General features: G+C 41.3%; 1 protein-coding gene across 1 annotated transcript in view; it reads right to left on the reverse strand.

The window, feature by feature from the left end:
* Positions 1–16,466, reverse strand: part of LOC115389974 (neural-cadherin-like) — a 292,942-nt gene that overhangs the window by 71,443 nt on the left and 205,033 nt on the right. Inside the window, exons 29-30 of the mRNA XM_030093594.1 lie at positions 7,371–7,498; positions 3,539–3,662 (exon numbers count right to left, since the gene is read on the reverse strand). Coding sequence (XP_029949454.1) covers positions 3,539–3,662; positions 7,371–7,498 — 252 coding nt within the window. The remainder of the gene's footprint in view (positions 1–3,538; positions 3,663–7,370; positions 7,499–16,466) is intronic.

Here is a 16,466-nt window from a genome sequence, read left to right on the forward strand (position 1 = left end):
GTGCCCTCTCTTGAGATTCAACATCTTTATTGAACTTTTAAAAAGGTCTACTGAATGTGTGCGAATATATTCTGTCTTGGAGACACGGCAGCGTTTCCAGAAGCGACACTTTCAACACCTGTAATCCCCGAGGCTCCCTTCCATTCAGGCAGACGACAAGACAAGAGTTATTAGACTAACTGACATGTCAGGGCTGCTTTTCATTACAACACACCTGCCAGGATTAATCTGCTCCCCACCACAAAGCAGCTACACACACACACACACACACACACACACACACATACACACACACACACACACACACACACACACACACACACACGTCTTGTTGGTGTCGGACAGTGGTTCTTCAACAGATAATATTGAATATGAAAAAGAAATTACAAAATTTAGGAGCCATTTCAAGTGAAACTTTCAGAAAAAGTTCACATTTACACAGAAATGACAAGGGAAACAATGTAGTCAGCATAATGAAACTGTACACACATGCACGCAGAGATTAATACGCTAAAAAGTTCACAATGGCAGAACATGGACATTCATATTCACAGATGAGGAAAGCTGGATTCCTATTGCGGTGATTGTCAACACAGCTAAGTCCATCTACTGAGCATGTGCAGAAGTATTTACTACATCTGTGGTGCAAGTGCTCAGGACCAGCATTTTCTAAAAGTTAACCGTTTTTAGTTGGTGTGGGCACCGCTGTCCTTTAAAGACATTCAAAATCTAATGAAAGTGTTTCCGTTTTCACTTGAAAACACTGCAATGTAAACAGTTCCTGACGCCTGCACTCACACGCTGCTTTCAACCAACAGAGTTAGCGTTGACATTAATGTCTCCCCACTCGTGTATTGGGAATCGGGTCTGATGCTGCACAGAGTACTGGTATACTATAGAAGATCCCTGACATAATAAAACCTGCTCTGCCTTGATCACCGGAGACATTTAGAGTAACCCGACAGTTTATCTGCTCAGTGGATTCAGGAGGATTTCACTCTGAGCCGTGCTACATGCTAAAGAGTCAAAGAGTTAAACTGCTATCAGTAAATCCCTCATTTTCTTTATTTCAGCACAAAAGAAATTTAAATTTTCCATTACTTTGATTAAAATCAGTAAAATATAATTAGACTTTTTCATTGAACTAACTACAGTAATTCACATAAATCACTGCAGTAGATCTATTTAGTTATTTCCCTGAAATATTATTTTGTTTCTCCTCCTGCATTTAGCTTCACTGTAATTTTCTGTGCAAATGGGAACTCAGACAGGGGATCCAGGATCTTCCTTTGAGGCAATCTGTCGGGGAGCTGAGGTAAAAGGTTGAGCAGAAATCAATGATAACTTGTTTAACTGCTCTCAAACCTCAGCAGGAACCTCTGACACCAGCCCCTAATGGGCGGTGCAGCCATTCCCTCTTCCTTAACCGGAGACCGTCTGCCTCGGACTGCGGCTTTTCCCCAAACAGGGGGAGGTCATCACCCAATTGGACGATTGTGGCTCTAGATAGCTCTCTTTTTCCCTTCAGTACACAAGTTAAATGGATTCAGCTGTCAAGATACATTTCACCATGAGGGAAGATGATTCAGGAGCCCCTGTGTGCACCTGTAGAAAGAAAACTTGAAAAGGCACACAGCAGGTCTGCTCAGTGTGCCTCAGGCTACAACACACTGGGGCAACTATTAACAACCCCGGCTTGTGTGCTCCATGCACTCGGTTCACGGCAAAGGCAGTCTCAGCCAACCTCAAGGTCAGACCCCCTGTTAATATTGACCTTAAAATATGAGCTTTCTATGAAGGTTTTCCCAGTCCGCGAGTTTGAGACGGTTCAGGAATTCCTGATTGTGGATTTTTACAGTAAATGGTGAATTAGATTCACTTTGTGCACTTTTTGAAAAAGCTCTTCACAGAGTCATATGAAGAAAACCTGCTGATCTGCATTAAACCATGTACGGGCCATTTGAAAGTATCGAGACTAATTGGAAAGGCTTCACAAATCAGCTGCGGCCAGTTCCAGATCGTTCCCCAACACTTAGCCAGAGATGATTCCCAGTGTGTTTGTGATGTACTGACACTTCATAGAAAGGTGTAGAAGACCACGGTCCATTTTTCCAGAGGATACAGGGCAGATTAATAAAACATTTATCAGTGTCTCTCATGCTGCAATATCGCAGTGGTTTCCAGAGTGTAGGGGAAATCTGCAGGTCAAGGAATGCCACTCGCCAGAATTATTTCCCTTTAATTTTTGATGAGTGGAGGAAGTGTGCACGAGGTTTTGCGTGTGTGGGTGTGTGTGTGTGTGTGTGAAAGAGAGAGAGGAAGACAGAGAGAGAGAGAAAGAGAGAGAGAGAGAGAGAGATTTTTGAGTCTTGATTCACTCTGAATGGAGGTGGTGAATGTCAGCTTGAGTTGTGCAAAAGTTTTTACAGATTTTTATGGAATACACTTCATTCTGGATTTTATTTAAAAAAAAATATATATGTATATGTATATGTATATGTGTATATATATATATATATATATATATATATATATATATATATATATATATATATATATGTTTTTATTATTTGATGACATGGTCGCGTAAACAGGGTCATAAAAGTCTGCTTTCTAAATATTGCTTACATCTGTCTAAAAGTTACGACCAAACTTCGATCTGCCATTCAATATCTGTCACTCGCCCATGGTTAGATGAGCTCATGCACAAATAATGACAAGCTGTTGAATCCTGCCTCTTCATACTGACCCGCGCAGCAAACCTCTATCTCTCTGTTGTCTTTTCACTTTTCTGCACATCACATGGTTATGGTTATGAGAAGTGTTCATGCCAACCCTGTCACCAGTGGCACAATGGGACATCAGACTGAGTTTTTATGTTACATATCAGGAAATCTCTTGCAATGTTTGGACAGCTATCCCCCCAAAAAATCCACTGATATGTGAATACTCCCTGCATGAAGGGACACTCAACAGTTTCAGGCTGACAGAAGGGAATGTAACAGCTGACCACAGGTTGATTTGATGCCAAGCAAAACTTGCAGCACAAAATGCAATTTTATTCAGAATTTCAGGCTTTAGAAGCCCGCGAGTTCACACAAGGCTATCATACCAGAGGCCAGTGTTCACACAGAAATGATTCGGGTTTAGTTGGGGTTGGACTTCAATTGTCATGGCTTGGGATGGTCTGCCTGACTTTTTAACTCCAACAGAGCAGCGGAAGGTTACTTGAAAGTCTTGACTTAATGGCAGCACTGGGCAGGAGTGGAGAGGTTCATATTCCATTTCACTCTTAGAGTCCGTGTGTGTTGTAGTTGAAAATGCTTTGAGGTGACAGTTAAAAGCGTGAAAACCTTCTCTTACACGGCACAAGGGCACGGTGAATGTTGAAACCTGTTATTAATCCATTTATCAGCGAGAGTGCAGGTGTGAGTTCGCTTGCATGCTGGTGTGCTAATGGTTATGTGGTTACTTATGTGTGTGTGAGTCTGTGTGTGTGTGTGTGTGTGTGTGTGTGTTATGCATTACAAAGTGTTACCTTGCTGTCCACGATGAGGTTGCGGATGCAGCCAGTGAAGTGTTTGTGCTGGAGTTGGGGATAGATGTAGGGAATGTCCTCGTTGACACCGCCGAGCTGGAGCACTTGACTCATGTTCAGATGTCTGAAACACACACGGACAGAGACACACACACACACACGTCAAGTCAGACACTACTGACAATAACACGTTACGACGGACTACACAAGTTGTATTCCAAATGAGAGCAAGAAAATTATCTGAAAAGACAGTAAACCCGATGACCTTCTCCATATTGCTGAACGTCCAATAACATGAGAAAGAAAAATTCAACAATTACCGATAAAGAAAGAACTTTTGCTTTATTCAGCTATAATCTTTCAATGTGGTAGTGTGACAAAAAAAAATCTCAAGCTTTTAGATTAAGAAATTGTAAGTATATTTCAATAAAATGTTAGTATTTAAAGCCTTTTTTGTTTCAGAAAAGTATCATATATGCATAGCAGCGTTTCCAAAACGATGCCGTTAGCTTGAGCTAACTTGTGGCCTGGCATGATCACGGCATCATTTTCAGTGTTCTGCAAAAAAAAAAAAAAAATCATCATTTTGAAAAGCCTTGTGCACAAATGTGAAACCTTTCTGGGGAGAAAAAAAAATGCTGGTTTTACTTGAAACATGTGAACTTTGTCTAAAAACTTTAAAAAACACGTTAATGGCGTGGTAGCACTTAGCAATACAGATTCAAGGAAGTATTAAGAATCCTGCGCTGGTCTGAAAACTGCGTTAAAGTTTAATACCTAATTACAAAATCTGAAAAAGTAAGAAAAAAGTTACCCACAAACCATTTTATGGCTTTAATCAACTCCTATTTATCTCAAACTAGAGGAGGTTTTAAATATTCAGTTTGCGTCACATCACACACACTGCATTAAATATCCTCATTCAGTTTTTCACATTCCTCATGCAAACCTTCTTTATTTTTCCTTGTCTAACTTGAATAATTTTTTAAAAAAATATTATCTTCCCAGAAGAGTCATAATTCAGCTCATTAATAACTTACCCTGATCATACTACCCTTTTCCCATGTCTATAAATTAATTTTACATGATTTATCATTGGAGTATCCTAACCTAACCTTCCTGATGAAAGATATTCCACAGAGACAATCCCTTTTAAATGCATACATCTAGCCAGGGATCCATACATCTGGGAGATTCATGGACCTTCATATTTATTTAAATATTGGTAATACACACTTCTTATCCATAGTTTTACTGGCAGAGACTCACAGGACACAGATGTACAACATGCAGACAGACGTTGTTTTTCCATCGTATTCTTTGTCACAAAGCACCAAGAGTTGGATGTACAGGTGGAGAGACAGCTTGGCAACAAAAAAATAACATGAAGAGCCAAAATACAAACAACCAGAAGAGAAACAAGGCTGGCAGGCTAACATGTGTGGCGTACAAGGACACACAACACAGAGAGATGAAGCAGGAATTCACAAAACTGAGGAAAACACGCATACAGAAGCAGGACCGGGGAGTGATTATGCACAGCTGATAACACTCAAGGGTAAACAGGACGAGGAGGCACAGAAGAGTGTGACTTAAACTCAAAACAGACATGGAACCTGAAGAGGAGCGACACTGACAAGGACATCGAGCAAACATAACAAAATCCGTAGACACAGGCGGAAACTACAGCATGAAACGTGACGCATCGCAACATCGCAACATCACGACATGACATGACTTGAAGGAACAAAGAAAACAAAGCATGAAGACCCGGGAAAACACACAAAGCTGATGTCCCTGGAGGAGACTGTGGAGAAGATCATTCAAGATGCTTTCAGAATAGCAATGACTGACGATTAAACATTTTAATGAACGTCATTCCAATGTATCAATGCCCACTGGGGATGTTGTGTTATCAATATCAATATCGGGTGTGGAGGTGGGTCATGGCAACACAGAGCCGTTACGTAGCATTTACACATTGGAATTTGAATCAAGCCTTGTGACACGTGATAAGTATCGGCACTTGATTTTGGCAAGAAGCTAAAAGCTTGTCCTTGTCCTTTGAAGAAGTGGTATTGGTTCATCGTTAACGCCCACCATAACAGATTTTTACAGTCGTAATCCTCACTTTAATTCACAGAGGAAAAGATCGCTCATCCATTGGGCATACTTGGTTTATTTTTTGGGGGATTTTTTTCAAAAACAAAACAGAAAATGAAAGTCTGCTCTTTTGATGTGATATATAAAGTTGGGATTCAGAAGGATGCTGCAGGTCAGCAGGTCACCACGAGCTGATGGGTTCTCAGACACACACATCCCGTTTTGATCTGACCCTCTCATGCTATGCGTCGTATGACTGTGGCGGATCTCGTGGGAATAACCCAAGGCACGGTGTGCTTGAGAGAAACCAGCTGCTGGACAAGGACTTTGATAACCAGTGGAGTGGAGGGGCCAAATAAGATCAACTCAAGCTGTCAGAATCAATAATGGACAGAAGCAGCACTTGGAAATTCAGCAAGAAAAAAAAAAGTTGGCCGAGCATAAGGAATCCTGAAGAAGTTTCAGGTATAAACAATGTCTACTTATCAATTATTGGTGGGGAAACCACAGAAAGGTCCAAGAAAGGCAAAAAAAATCCAAGAATTTGATATATTCTTTGGAATTTAGGACACTTTATGAATTAGCAAACTGACAGTTTCTAGACAAGATGCTGTTAAAGAGGCCTCTGGGCAGAGGAAGAGATTTAGTGCTGACTTGGACTGAAGGGGGATGTTTAGCACCCCTCCAAAAACCAATTAACTCAGTGTCTCTTTAGGAGAAAAAAAAGAATGGTGAAAATGTATATGCAAGACAGACAAGAGGTGGAAACTGAAAGGATGTCAGTCGAGATGTGAGAGGCTTTGTGGACAGACGTTCAGCTCACAGCCTCCATAATACTGTCACCACTCCAGTCCCAATGCTGATTCTCTAGTGGTTAAAATGACAAGTCGTTGTCCAAGGTCCACCACCTGGAGAGCTCAGGTTCACTTCTCATGGCAGAGCCATTCAGTCCTCTGGCTTCAAGGCTGAATTTTCTTGGCCTTTGTATAGAGCGGTCAGTAAACAACATTGTGTTGTTTATTGCATAACTTGAGAAAAAAAAAAGTGAAAAGTCTGTGTTTTTTTTTCTTTCCCTCTGGCATCGCTCACAGAAGGCCAAATGGGCGACAGAAACATCTGAGCTGAACGAATAGCTGCCCGGCTTTTCTATAACTGCATTTCCATTACCCCTAGAATGGTGCGTTTGCTTTTTACACATAAAGAGAAAAATAGAAACGCCGTCCTTGGTTGAACGTAACAGCAAAATGTGTAGTTTTACAAGGAAAATGCAACATGGTTTGTGTCTGCGTCTTCTCAGCGGAGTGGAGAAGACAGCTTAGGCGATAAACATCATTCAATGGAAACGGCTTCAACTGCAATTGTACTTTGGTGAAATTTAGAAAAAAAAAAAATTTTTTTACATTTTGCGTGTAAGTGTAATGGAAACAGCTCGTGATGCGTCTTTAGGTAGAGAACGCTGTGGAACCAGGAACTGAAAACCAGAGGAGGGATGTTTCCGATGTGATGGTGGGGCACTTTGGCTCATGGAGAATTGTTGGTTTTTCCTCTGTAGATGATTCTGTTGTATTTGCTGCCACAGAAGCAAAACTGACCTGAAAACTGCTCAACATCCCAGAGGCAAATAGGCAGCTGTGTTATGTGCGACTCAAGTCAAGGCAAAAGACGACAGGAGCGATGTGGGCTTCTCCTCGACACAGCCGCGTGTCTTCATTAAGGCGTGTGTGTCTACCTGTCAGTGTTGGGCGTCACACCCGTCACTTCACATGACGAGTGGTCCTCGGTGGTCAACCAGCTGCCCAGACCCTCCATCTCCATCACCGCTGCGCCCGAACATCGATCCAAGGTGAAGCGCACTTCCTGAAGAGAAGGAATTAACACAGACATGTTGTCATTTTCAGAATGATTGATGGGGCTGATTTAACTCCACATTATGAGTGACCTTATAGTCAAGTGGTTATTACCGCGGTGGGAGCGGCGTCTCTATCGAACCACGTTCATTAATGCCAAATTAGTATGCTGCTACTTCCTACGTCTTGTGTTTATGCCCATGGAAAGACAAGACCTCGGCTCCCAAACAGGTGAACTGATGCACCTGCCGCCTCAAATAGAGATGAAGGCAGAAGCTGAGAGAACCCGGCTCCGTTCATTTCATCCACTGTTTATCTTCAGCTGGAGATTAATGTGAAGGAGAAATATGACTTCAGTCCTTAATAATGCTGAAGTTCAGACTGAACCAACCAAAAAACATCCATCATACAAGTTAGGTCAGGCAGATTTTAACGCCGCCGTTTATATCTCAGCTCTGTCAACAGACTGCTAATGGTGTTATGGAAGTCTGATCCACTGCTTTTCTGAAAAACTGGAGTGGTTACAGCATGCGGACATGTTTCTGCATGCACACCCCTCCAGCTTTCTTTTTACGACGCTGCGATAAAAGCTTTGAAAACAGAGAAATAAACTCTCAGCATTTTGTGTTTTTCTTCTTTTCGATGAAATAAAATGTTTTAAATTTCTACTGAAACAACAGGTTTTAAATATTTCTACATTTAAGATGCCTTCTACTGGAGAGAAGGCCAGATGGAGATGTTTTTCATGGAATATGTGATTAAAGCTTCAGCAAACTGGACGAAAAAAAATGCACTTCAAGGCCCCGTTTCCACGTCAACTTTTCCAAGTGAAAATGCAAAATTTTGGTTGCATTTTGGTTTTTGCTGGGAGCCACTGAAAACACATTTGGAGAAAGGGAAGCTATTTGAGAATAATGGAAGTAAATATAGATCAAAAATCAATGTAGTAACATTTATCAGCCATTTCCGTTTCAGTATAAAATAGCTTGTCTTGATCAATAAATAATATCAATCATCCAAACTGCATTTGAATTTTTGGAGACTGCTGTGTGACTTCATTAAAATGAGAAAGAAACTGATGTTGAGGATTTATTTTTCAAAAGATGGACCAGAAAATAGTTACCAAAATGCAATTTGAAATGTCACATTTGAAAATTAAAATGCATTATACTGCATTATTCGACTCACAATTATAATTAATAAAAAATCATTTAAACTACTTCTCATTTTCTTCTTTATGTTGCACATTTTGTTAAATAAACAGAAGAAGGAAAAAAAAGCAAGAGGAGATTGCTTTTTTGTTGAACGCCCCACTGAAAACAGTGTAAAATTCGAGTGACAGTAATCCCAAGCGGCGCAGGAGAGTGGCGTCAGTCAACGCTCTTCTTCTGACTGTGCTGTGAGACGCTGTTCTGCAAGTGCTCTCTGAACTCAAATTACTTTAACACACCTGATGTCATTTACTTGTGTGTTTCCGTCCTGTGACGGACTTTCCACGGTTCATTCCTCCCTTGTTTGCTGCAGTTACTCTGGTTTAGATAAAAGACTGAATATAACGAACTGAGGGGTTCTATTCTAACACTTTATTTATTGTTTGTTGTTGTTTTTTTCTTATTCAAACCCTCAAATCCAGCATTGTGTGCATCGTCTTCCTCCTTGTGTACGGTGTTTAAATGGTTTGACCATGGCAGAGCGTGAAGGCTTGATTGGTTGGCTGATTTATTTTTTGTCAGCGAACCCTCAAGGTTAGATTAACCAAACCCTTCGAACAGCTACATCACTTGTGAAAACAATCAGTCACAGCCTCAATGAATTGAAAAAAAAAAAAAAAAAAATCAAGCAAAAACTTCAGAAAGCACAATTTCTTTTGTCTTTATTTGTCTTTGTGACTGATTGTTTTCATTGATTATATAAGAGAATCAAAGACAAGCTTCAGCTCTGGAATTTTACACTTCAAACTGTAAATGCACGTGCTGCAGGTTTGTGTCTGTGGGCACGTTGGCGTTAACAGGCGGTGGAATAAGGCCCATCGCTGACATACCATCAAGTGAACCACTGATTACTGAGACCATTTCAATCAGCAGCACTGTTATTTCGAGGGGAGACGTATCCATCCTTACACACAAGCAACATCACTTTGGCCTAATTTCCATCCGTCTCTCTTGCTTCAGATCAGGAGTGTCAAACTCATTTAGTTCATTGGCCACATTGAGCCCAGTTTCACGAAGGTTCACTTTGTCGTGACGCAGACGACACGTGATGAAAATGTTGATATTTTCACAATTACTACAGCAAATGACTACAATCTCAACATAAAGCCAGTTTTAATGAAAAACGGTGTTTCTCTGGACCTTATTATTGCCACAGTTGGTTGTGTGTGTCGTGTGCAGCTCTGATATGTTTTAAAAACGCTCACTGCTCGTTGGCTGTTGAACTGCAGAGTAAATCTCCAGACAGCAGAATGTCCCGTCACACAGGCAGGTTGGATAAGCTGCTGCCGCCGCCACCGCTGCCGAGCATTCAGGACGACTGAATAGATTCACATGTGATTTAGAATAATACCATTGTGATGCAGAATAATCCTCGTTGTAATAACCGACGTCTCAGTGCATTCTGTTATTCATGCAATTCCGAGCAAATCTCAGTGCATGCATTCATTTCTGGCTCTGCTCCGTCTCAATACTGAGCAAATGTACTCTGAGTTTACACAGGCATCGATGTGAAGCTGACCCTGAAGCTGTTTTCTCCAGCCAGAGCAAATGTAACAAATAAAAAAAAAGATAGGACACAGCTGGTGTGTCGTCGCTACAGTGACTGGGTTTGTACTAAACTTAATATTTTGGTAAAAACAGGGAACACAAGAGCGAAGCCTACGTTCTGCTGACTAAAGGCTGTTTATATGGTGTCGATTTTGAGTTGTGTTTTGAGTGTCGGTTTACATGACAGCGGTGCTCAGAGCCACTGAAAACACACCTTTATGTTTTCATTATAAGAAAATCAGAGCCAAATCATGACCTGGCATGCTCACTCCATCATTTTCAGAACGGAAAGACAAAAACGGTTGTTGTGTAAAGTGAGCCTCGGTGGTTAGCTGAAATATAAGAACTCAGATGTTTTTTGAGTAATAATCTGAAAGATAAACCTCAATATATGAGTTGCAAATGATTACATTCCATCTTTTACAAGACAAACATGAAAAAGGTTTTTCACGCTGGCAGCGTGCGAACAAAAATGAGATTCAGCCTCTTTGCCTTGAGCGAAGCGGTCCACCATGAGATGAGTTTGGGACAGTGGGATAAAAAAGCGCCGAGACGCAGCCGGTCCAGCTGCTTTACGGTGTCCGCAGCCCGCAGCGGGACCGTTAAGCCTTTAGCCCGGGCGATATCAAAGCCTCTAAAAATAGGATCGCCAACTGTTGATATTTAAGAAGCAGGAGGAAAAACTAAGAGGGAGCAGTTATGTGTGAATCCTTCGAGGTGAAGAGCTGCTGGCAGTTCTCCGTGAAATAAAGATTAGCTTAATTTCACTCTCATTTAATTCACTTGAAACTATCTCGGGCAGGGAATGTCAAAGGAGGGCTATTGCAATCATTTGTCTCACTCTTTCCACAGTTATCTCCGTTTGCGCCGTACAGTGCAGACAGTTTTACAATGCCTAATCGCTAACATCTCCCCCACTTGGATCCAAGGGAAATAACTGTATTAATTATGCCTGCATGGAGCCAAATGGGTGTTGTTTGGAGTCGGCGATATAAAATAATCAGAAAGGCTCAGTTGTAAGGTTAAAAAACTAATTATGTTAATCTTTCACTACAAAGACAAGTATCGAACCACTTGAACCACCAAAGAAGTATTTCTATTGAAACATGCTGTTCATATCAAACAGTTATTATTCAGAGGAGAGAATCAGCTCAGACAGCGAGAATGATTCTGTTCCAAGAAAAACCCTGGGTGAGAATTGAAGCTTTTCTTCAACATGCCTCAGCTCATAACAAACATACAGTTCTAATATACCTTCGTCTTCTACTTCCTTCGTTTTTCAGTTACCATGAACCATTTAAAATGGGTGAAAAGAAGAAGAGATTTAAGTTCAACAAATCATTCAAACATTCAACAAATCTGACCTGAGCTGGATCTCCAAAGACCCACACAGTTATGTGAAGATCCATCCATAAAAGACTTGTGAAGACCTTCAGTCAAAAACTGTCATCATGCATCACATTTAATAAGATTTAAAATGAGTCCCAAAGACTTTCAGCAGTTCTCAGATAAACTGTTCACACGTGGAGGTCATTTAGTAATGTGACGACTCAAGGAGAGAGGCTGACGCAAAAGTTGAAACACAGAAAAACCTCTGAGGTTAAAAAAGAAAAAAAAAAAAGCCAGTTCATTGCTCCAAGGCCCCAGTTATATGACAAAGTTTCATCGTCAGAAACACAGAACATGATGAAGAGAAACCATTTAGCACAGCCGTAGTGCACATTTGCAGTTGCAGCATTTCAGAAAAGTTCAGTTTCCACGCAGTTGGACTTGGAGCAGTTTTGAAAATGGATACAAAACACAAATGAAATACAACAAAAGTTTTCTGCCTTCACGTGGAAGTGATGTGTGAACGAGGCCTGAGAAACACAAACCATAGAGCAGAGGTTTGTGTCAGTCGCTGGACAAAACTATTTAAGTCACCACTTTTGTAAGAAAAACGGAAAATCAGCGCACCTCAGGTTTGCTATAAAAAAACAAAACAAAAAAAAAACTAAAACTAAAAACAAAGAAATGATCTTGGGATTCTTTCTTGCCTCGGGCTCTGAACCATCAGACGTCATAACGAGAAAATACATTTCCATTTTTATCTGGAAACCCTGGCCAGACGGGCTGTTCAGGAGCATGAGGTGAAGATACAAGACCACGAGCCTGAACCGGAGGTCTGTCTGCGAGAGCGGCGCTTTAAAAGACGGACACACACAGCTCGCTGTTGTGGCATTAACAGAAACAATAATAATCTGGCTGAGACGAAACAGCTTCACAAGACGAAGCAGTCCGTTTCAGACTCCTACCTGAACTTCAACGTGTTGCAACTGAAGCCGAGTCAGCGTCAATGTTCAGTCACTCAGTGGCCAACAAAGTTTAAATATGTTTCACCTCTCGTGGCGTTCGGCACAGCGGTTTGTGTCCTCAGTGATTTTTAAGAACTGATCTCATGCCTCATTGTGTTTCATGATTTCTTTTCAGTTTGTAATACTGAGATTCGTGTCAATGCTCACAACTCCGCATAAATAAGCTTGACTTGTATCACTGTGTATTTCCTGGAGGCTTCATGAATAAATAAGGTAGTTGACCATGAGTCACTGCTGTGACAGTATTACCAGGATGTAGTGAAGGTGTGCCGTTATACCTTTTTTCTCAATGTAGCAAGTTAAGTGGCACACAAAGCTTTTTTTTCCTCAGCACCCCCCCTGTTAACAATGTCCTGCTGCGGTCAAGATGTAAGGTTGGCTGTTCAAGACGGCTTTTCATCCGACCACCACGGCATTACTTTACCTAATTTATGGTCCATATGCAACTGATACGCCAAGGCTGAGCGTCGCCTTGAACCACTCCGCACGGCCCCCGTTGATGCTACGCAGCCTCTATCATACTCATTAAAAGCAAGCTGGAACATGTGGCGCCACGCAGCAAGCTCGGCCCAACATCAGTCTTTCTCTTTAAGTTCCAATTTGATTTTGTTTGGGTTTTGTTTTAAATATACAGAGAACAAAAACATGGGTACCTGGATCGCTTCTACAGTGACTAATCAGTCCCTCGGCCATTTCCAGTTTTGTAAATGTTTTCCATTTACTGTCCATTTGTCCTTCTTGTAGTCGCAGCTTGTGGATTAGTTTTTCCATTTTGTTGATTTCTTCAGTTGTCATCAGCCATTGCTCCTTTGTGGGTGGAGCTAACTACTCTCAGTTCCTCCTGATACGTTTTTTTTTTTTTTTTATGCCACTGGTAGCATTTTCGTCAAGTATCAATCGTGTCCCATTGCTTTCATATCATTCATACTTAAATTGTAACATAAATGTCAGTTAACCTCTTAAGATTGTATCAAAGGGCAGATATCCTTTTGCGATTTAACCACGAACAATAACCAACCAATATGGAAGCTGCCTGAAGTAACAGTAGCAACACTGCTGAGGTCCGTCAAAACAAAACTGACTGAGATAACAAGTAACAAATGTTTTAAAGATTCAATACATGAAAAAAGTCAAACTAATGCTATACTGATATGTTTTGAATTTAGATTTGTACATGTGAGAGATAACAAGGGAATACATTTTGTTTTTTCTGATACAGAGCACAACTGTCTAACTGGCTTTTTGGCAAATGAGAGAATATAAATATGACTGCAGGTATGTGCTCGCTGTTCTACGTGATGCTGACCGCACACCATGCTAAATCACTTTAACAGCTGCAGATTGTTATATTGAGTGTTCTATGCAATGTACAGCACATTTGTGAGCAGTATTTGTGTTTTATTTTGTAGTTCTGTGGACACAGCAGCATGGCCTGACTGCTTCTCCGTTCGTTTCACCGTTTTGTTTCTGGTTGATGTATTCAGTTGAACGGCTACTGCTGGACGACACTCCGCTCCAGGTTCTCTTTCTTTTGTTGGTTTTCATTATTCCACATCGTTCTTCCTCTCAAGTGATTTATTGCTCATCAAAAGCATCCCCTTTGAATCTTTTAATGCAATATTTATTCAAACATAATTATTGCATCAGGAAAAGAGTCATAAAATTATGACGTGAGTTCAGTCTCGTCTTCAAACCAGGATTATACTGAAACTTACTGACCTCCTCCTCCTCCATCTGTCTCTGCCAACTTTGGTCACTTCCTTCTGAGCTTCTCCACTCTCTTCGTCTTTGCCTTGTCTCTGCTGTTGTTTGCAGGCCAGATCATCCAGACGGAAGACTGTCTCTATAAGGACATATCCTTCCACTTCTGCTCCTCAGCCAGTCAACTCTACAGCGTGCCTTCGTATCAGCAGCTCCTTGACGTTCTCCTCCTTCCCTTCTGCCAGTCAGCCTCTTTCTGGTACATTTCTCTCTGGTCTTGTTGTCCAGAATCTTCTCGATTAAAACCATCTTGTCCCACGGTGCACTGCTGGTTGCTTCTTTCTTTTCCTTTGTCAGGAGACGCAGCTTTTTCCCACTCTCCTCCTGTAAAGCTGCCATCTGTGCCGCCACCTCCTTCTCTTGAGCCATCCATCACTTCAATTTCCAAGGTCAACTTGGTCACGACCACCTTCTCGTTGGTGTTGTGGAGAGCCTCCCATCAGTTGTCACAGTGTGCAAACATTTCCTTAATAACAGCCTTGATCTGGCCGACTGTGTTAGTGAACCAAGTCTCAAGGTCTTGGGGATCAGTTCCTCAGGTGAGCAGAGCCTGTTTCAGGGTCTGAACCTCCTCGTCCTTCTGCGGGAGCTTGGATTCCAGCTCTCAGCTGGTGGTCCTCTCCTGCAAGCAACATCTCTTTTTCATGTTCGATGCTGCTCAAGAGCTGTTTCAGGGCGATGCTCTCAGACTTCTGCTGAATACTGATTTGTTTGTAATATTTGAGTCATCGGGGACTTAATTCTGCGGGATTCTCCTCCTCGGGGGTCCTCTGCATCTCTATCTTCCTTGTTGTGACTCAAGACAGAAAATCAAGGCATAACTCTGGCTGTGAAGCTGGACTCAGATCAGAAATGCAACAGTCACATGAAGACAGTCAGACATTCAGCTTACTACCAGCCATTAAATTTTGCAAGAATTAAAAGATTTCTGAGCAAATAAGATTGAGAGAAACTTGCTCATGCGTGTCAGTAAGCTGTTGTCTTGTGCACGTTTCAAATCTGTTAGATGTCTGAAGGTCAAGTACAGCAGTCCTGGGGTCCTCAGGAAGAGGTGCAGTCAGTGTTTCAGGCTCAGAAGCAACAAAGGTGAACCAGTGTTTAGCTTCTATGCTCAATTGTCAAAAAACTAAACTATAAAAGAACCTTTGAACACCTGTGGACCGCTGACACACACTTCTTTTAAACCAAGACTTTAAACACAATTACCTGTTCTGCCCTTCTATTAAACAAAAGACGCTTCTTCTTTTATCACCTTTATCTTGGTACTTGTGAGGCACTGTGAATAGCCTCATGTCTGAATGGCGCCATTTAAATAAATTGGCCTTACCTGGCTTTGTCTTGAACAGAGCGAGATGAAGTGAAGATTGTGTATTCATACGCCATGAGTGACTTTCCACAATAGAGGTCAACAACCAAATGACATGTTCTGAACACTCAGTTGAATTTAGGACCTCGATCCTTCATCACATCATTTCGTCAGAATTTTGAGCTGGAACATCTACTGTTACCGTGACAACAGCAGCATGTTTTCTTTGAGCCTCCGCACTTCCATATATGGTTAAAAACAAACAAACAAACGAACAAACAAAAAACAACCTGCATCTGCTAAATGAATATTATAATTGACAAAATGTGTATGACGGGTCAGTTATTCACAACTCAACCATGTTATGGTATTGATGCTTCGATGAGCTGAGGCAAACTTTATGTTCCCATTACTGCAACATTCCGATGGGAGAAGGAAATAGCTGATGGAAAATAACGAGTTCAACTGTCCTGATCACATTGTTGATTCCAGAGATTTCTGCTGACCATGAAAATGTTCTGTTGTGAAGCTGATAACAGGCTTTGTAACTCCCTGCAACCCAGACTGCTTCTTCCCTTCTTGATATAAAGACTTCTTTGTTTGTCTTTTTAGTGTCTTGGATACATATCGAGGCCTTGATGTAGTTTTTATCTGTAGTAGATCGAGCAAACTACAACAAAATATCAAGCTTGATTAAAGGTACGAGTGCGAACCATTGGCGACTTGTAAATAGATGGATCGTGATGTTCGACCATATCTACCATAACGGTGCTGGAACCATAGCTTACATAAGAATAT

The sequence above is a fragment of the Salarias fasciatus genome, chromosome 1 (assembly GCF_902148845.1).
Source record: "Salarias fasciatus chromosome 1, fSalaFa1.1, whole genome shotgun sequence".
NCBI classification, from domain to species: domain Eukaryota; kingdom Metazoa; phylum Chordata; class Actinopteri; order Blenniiformes; family Blenniidae; genus Salarias; species Salarias fasciatus.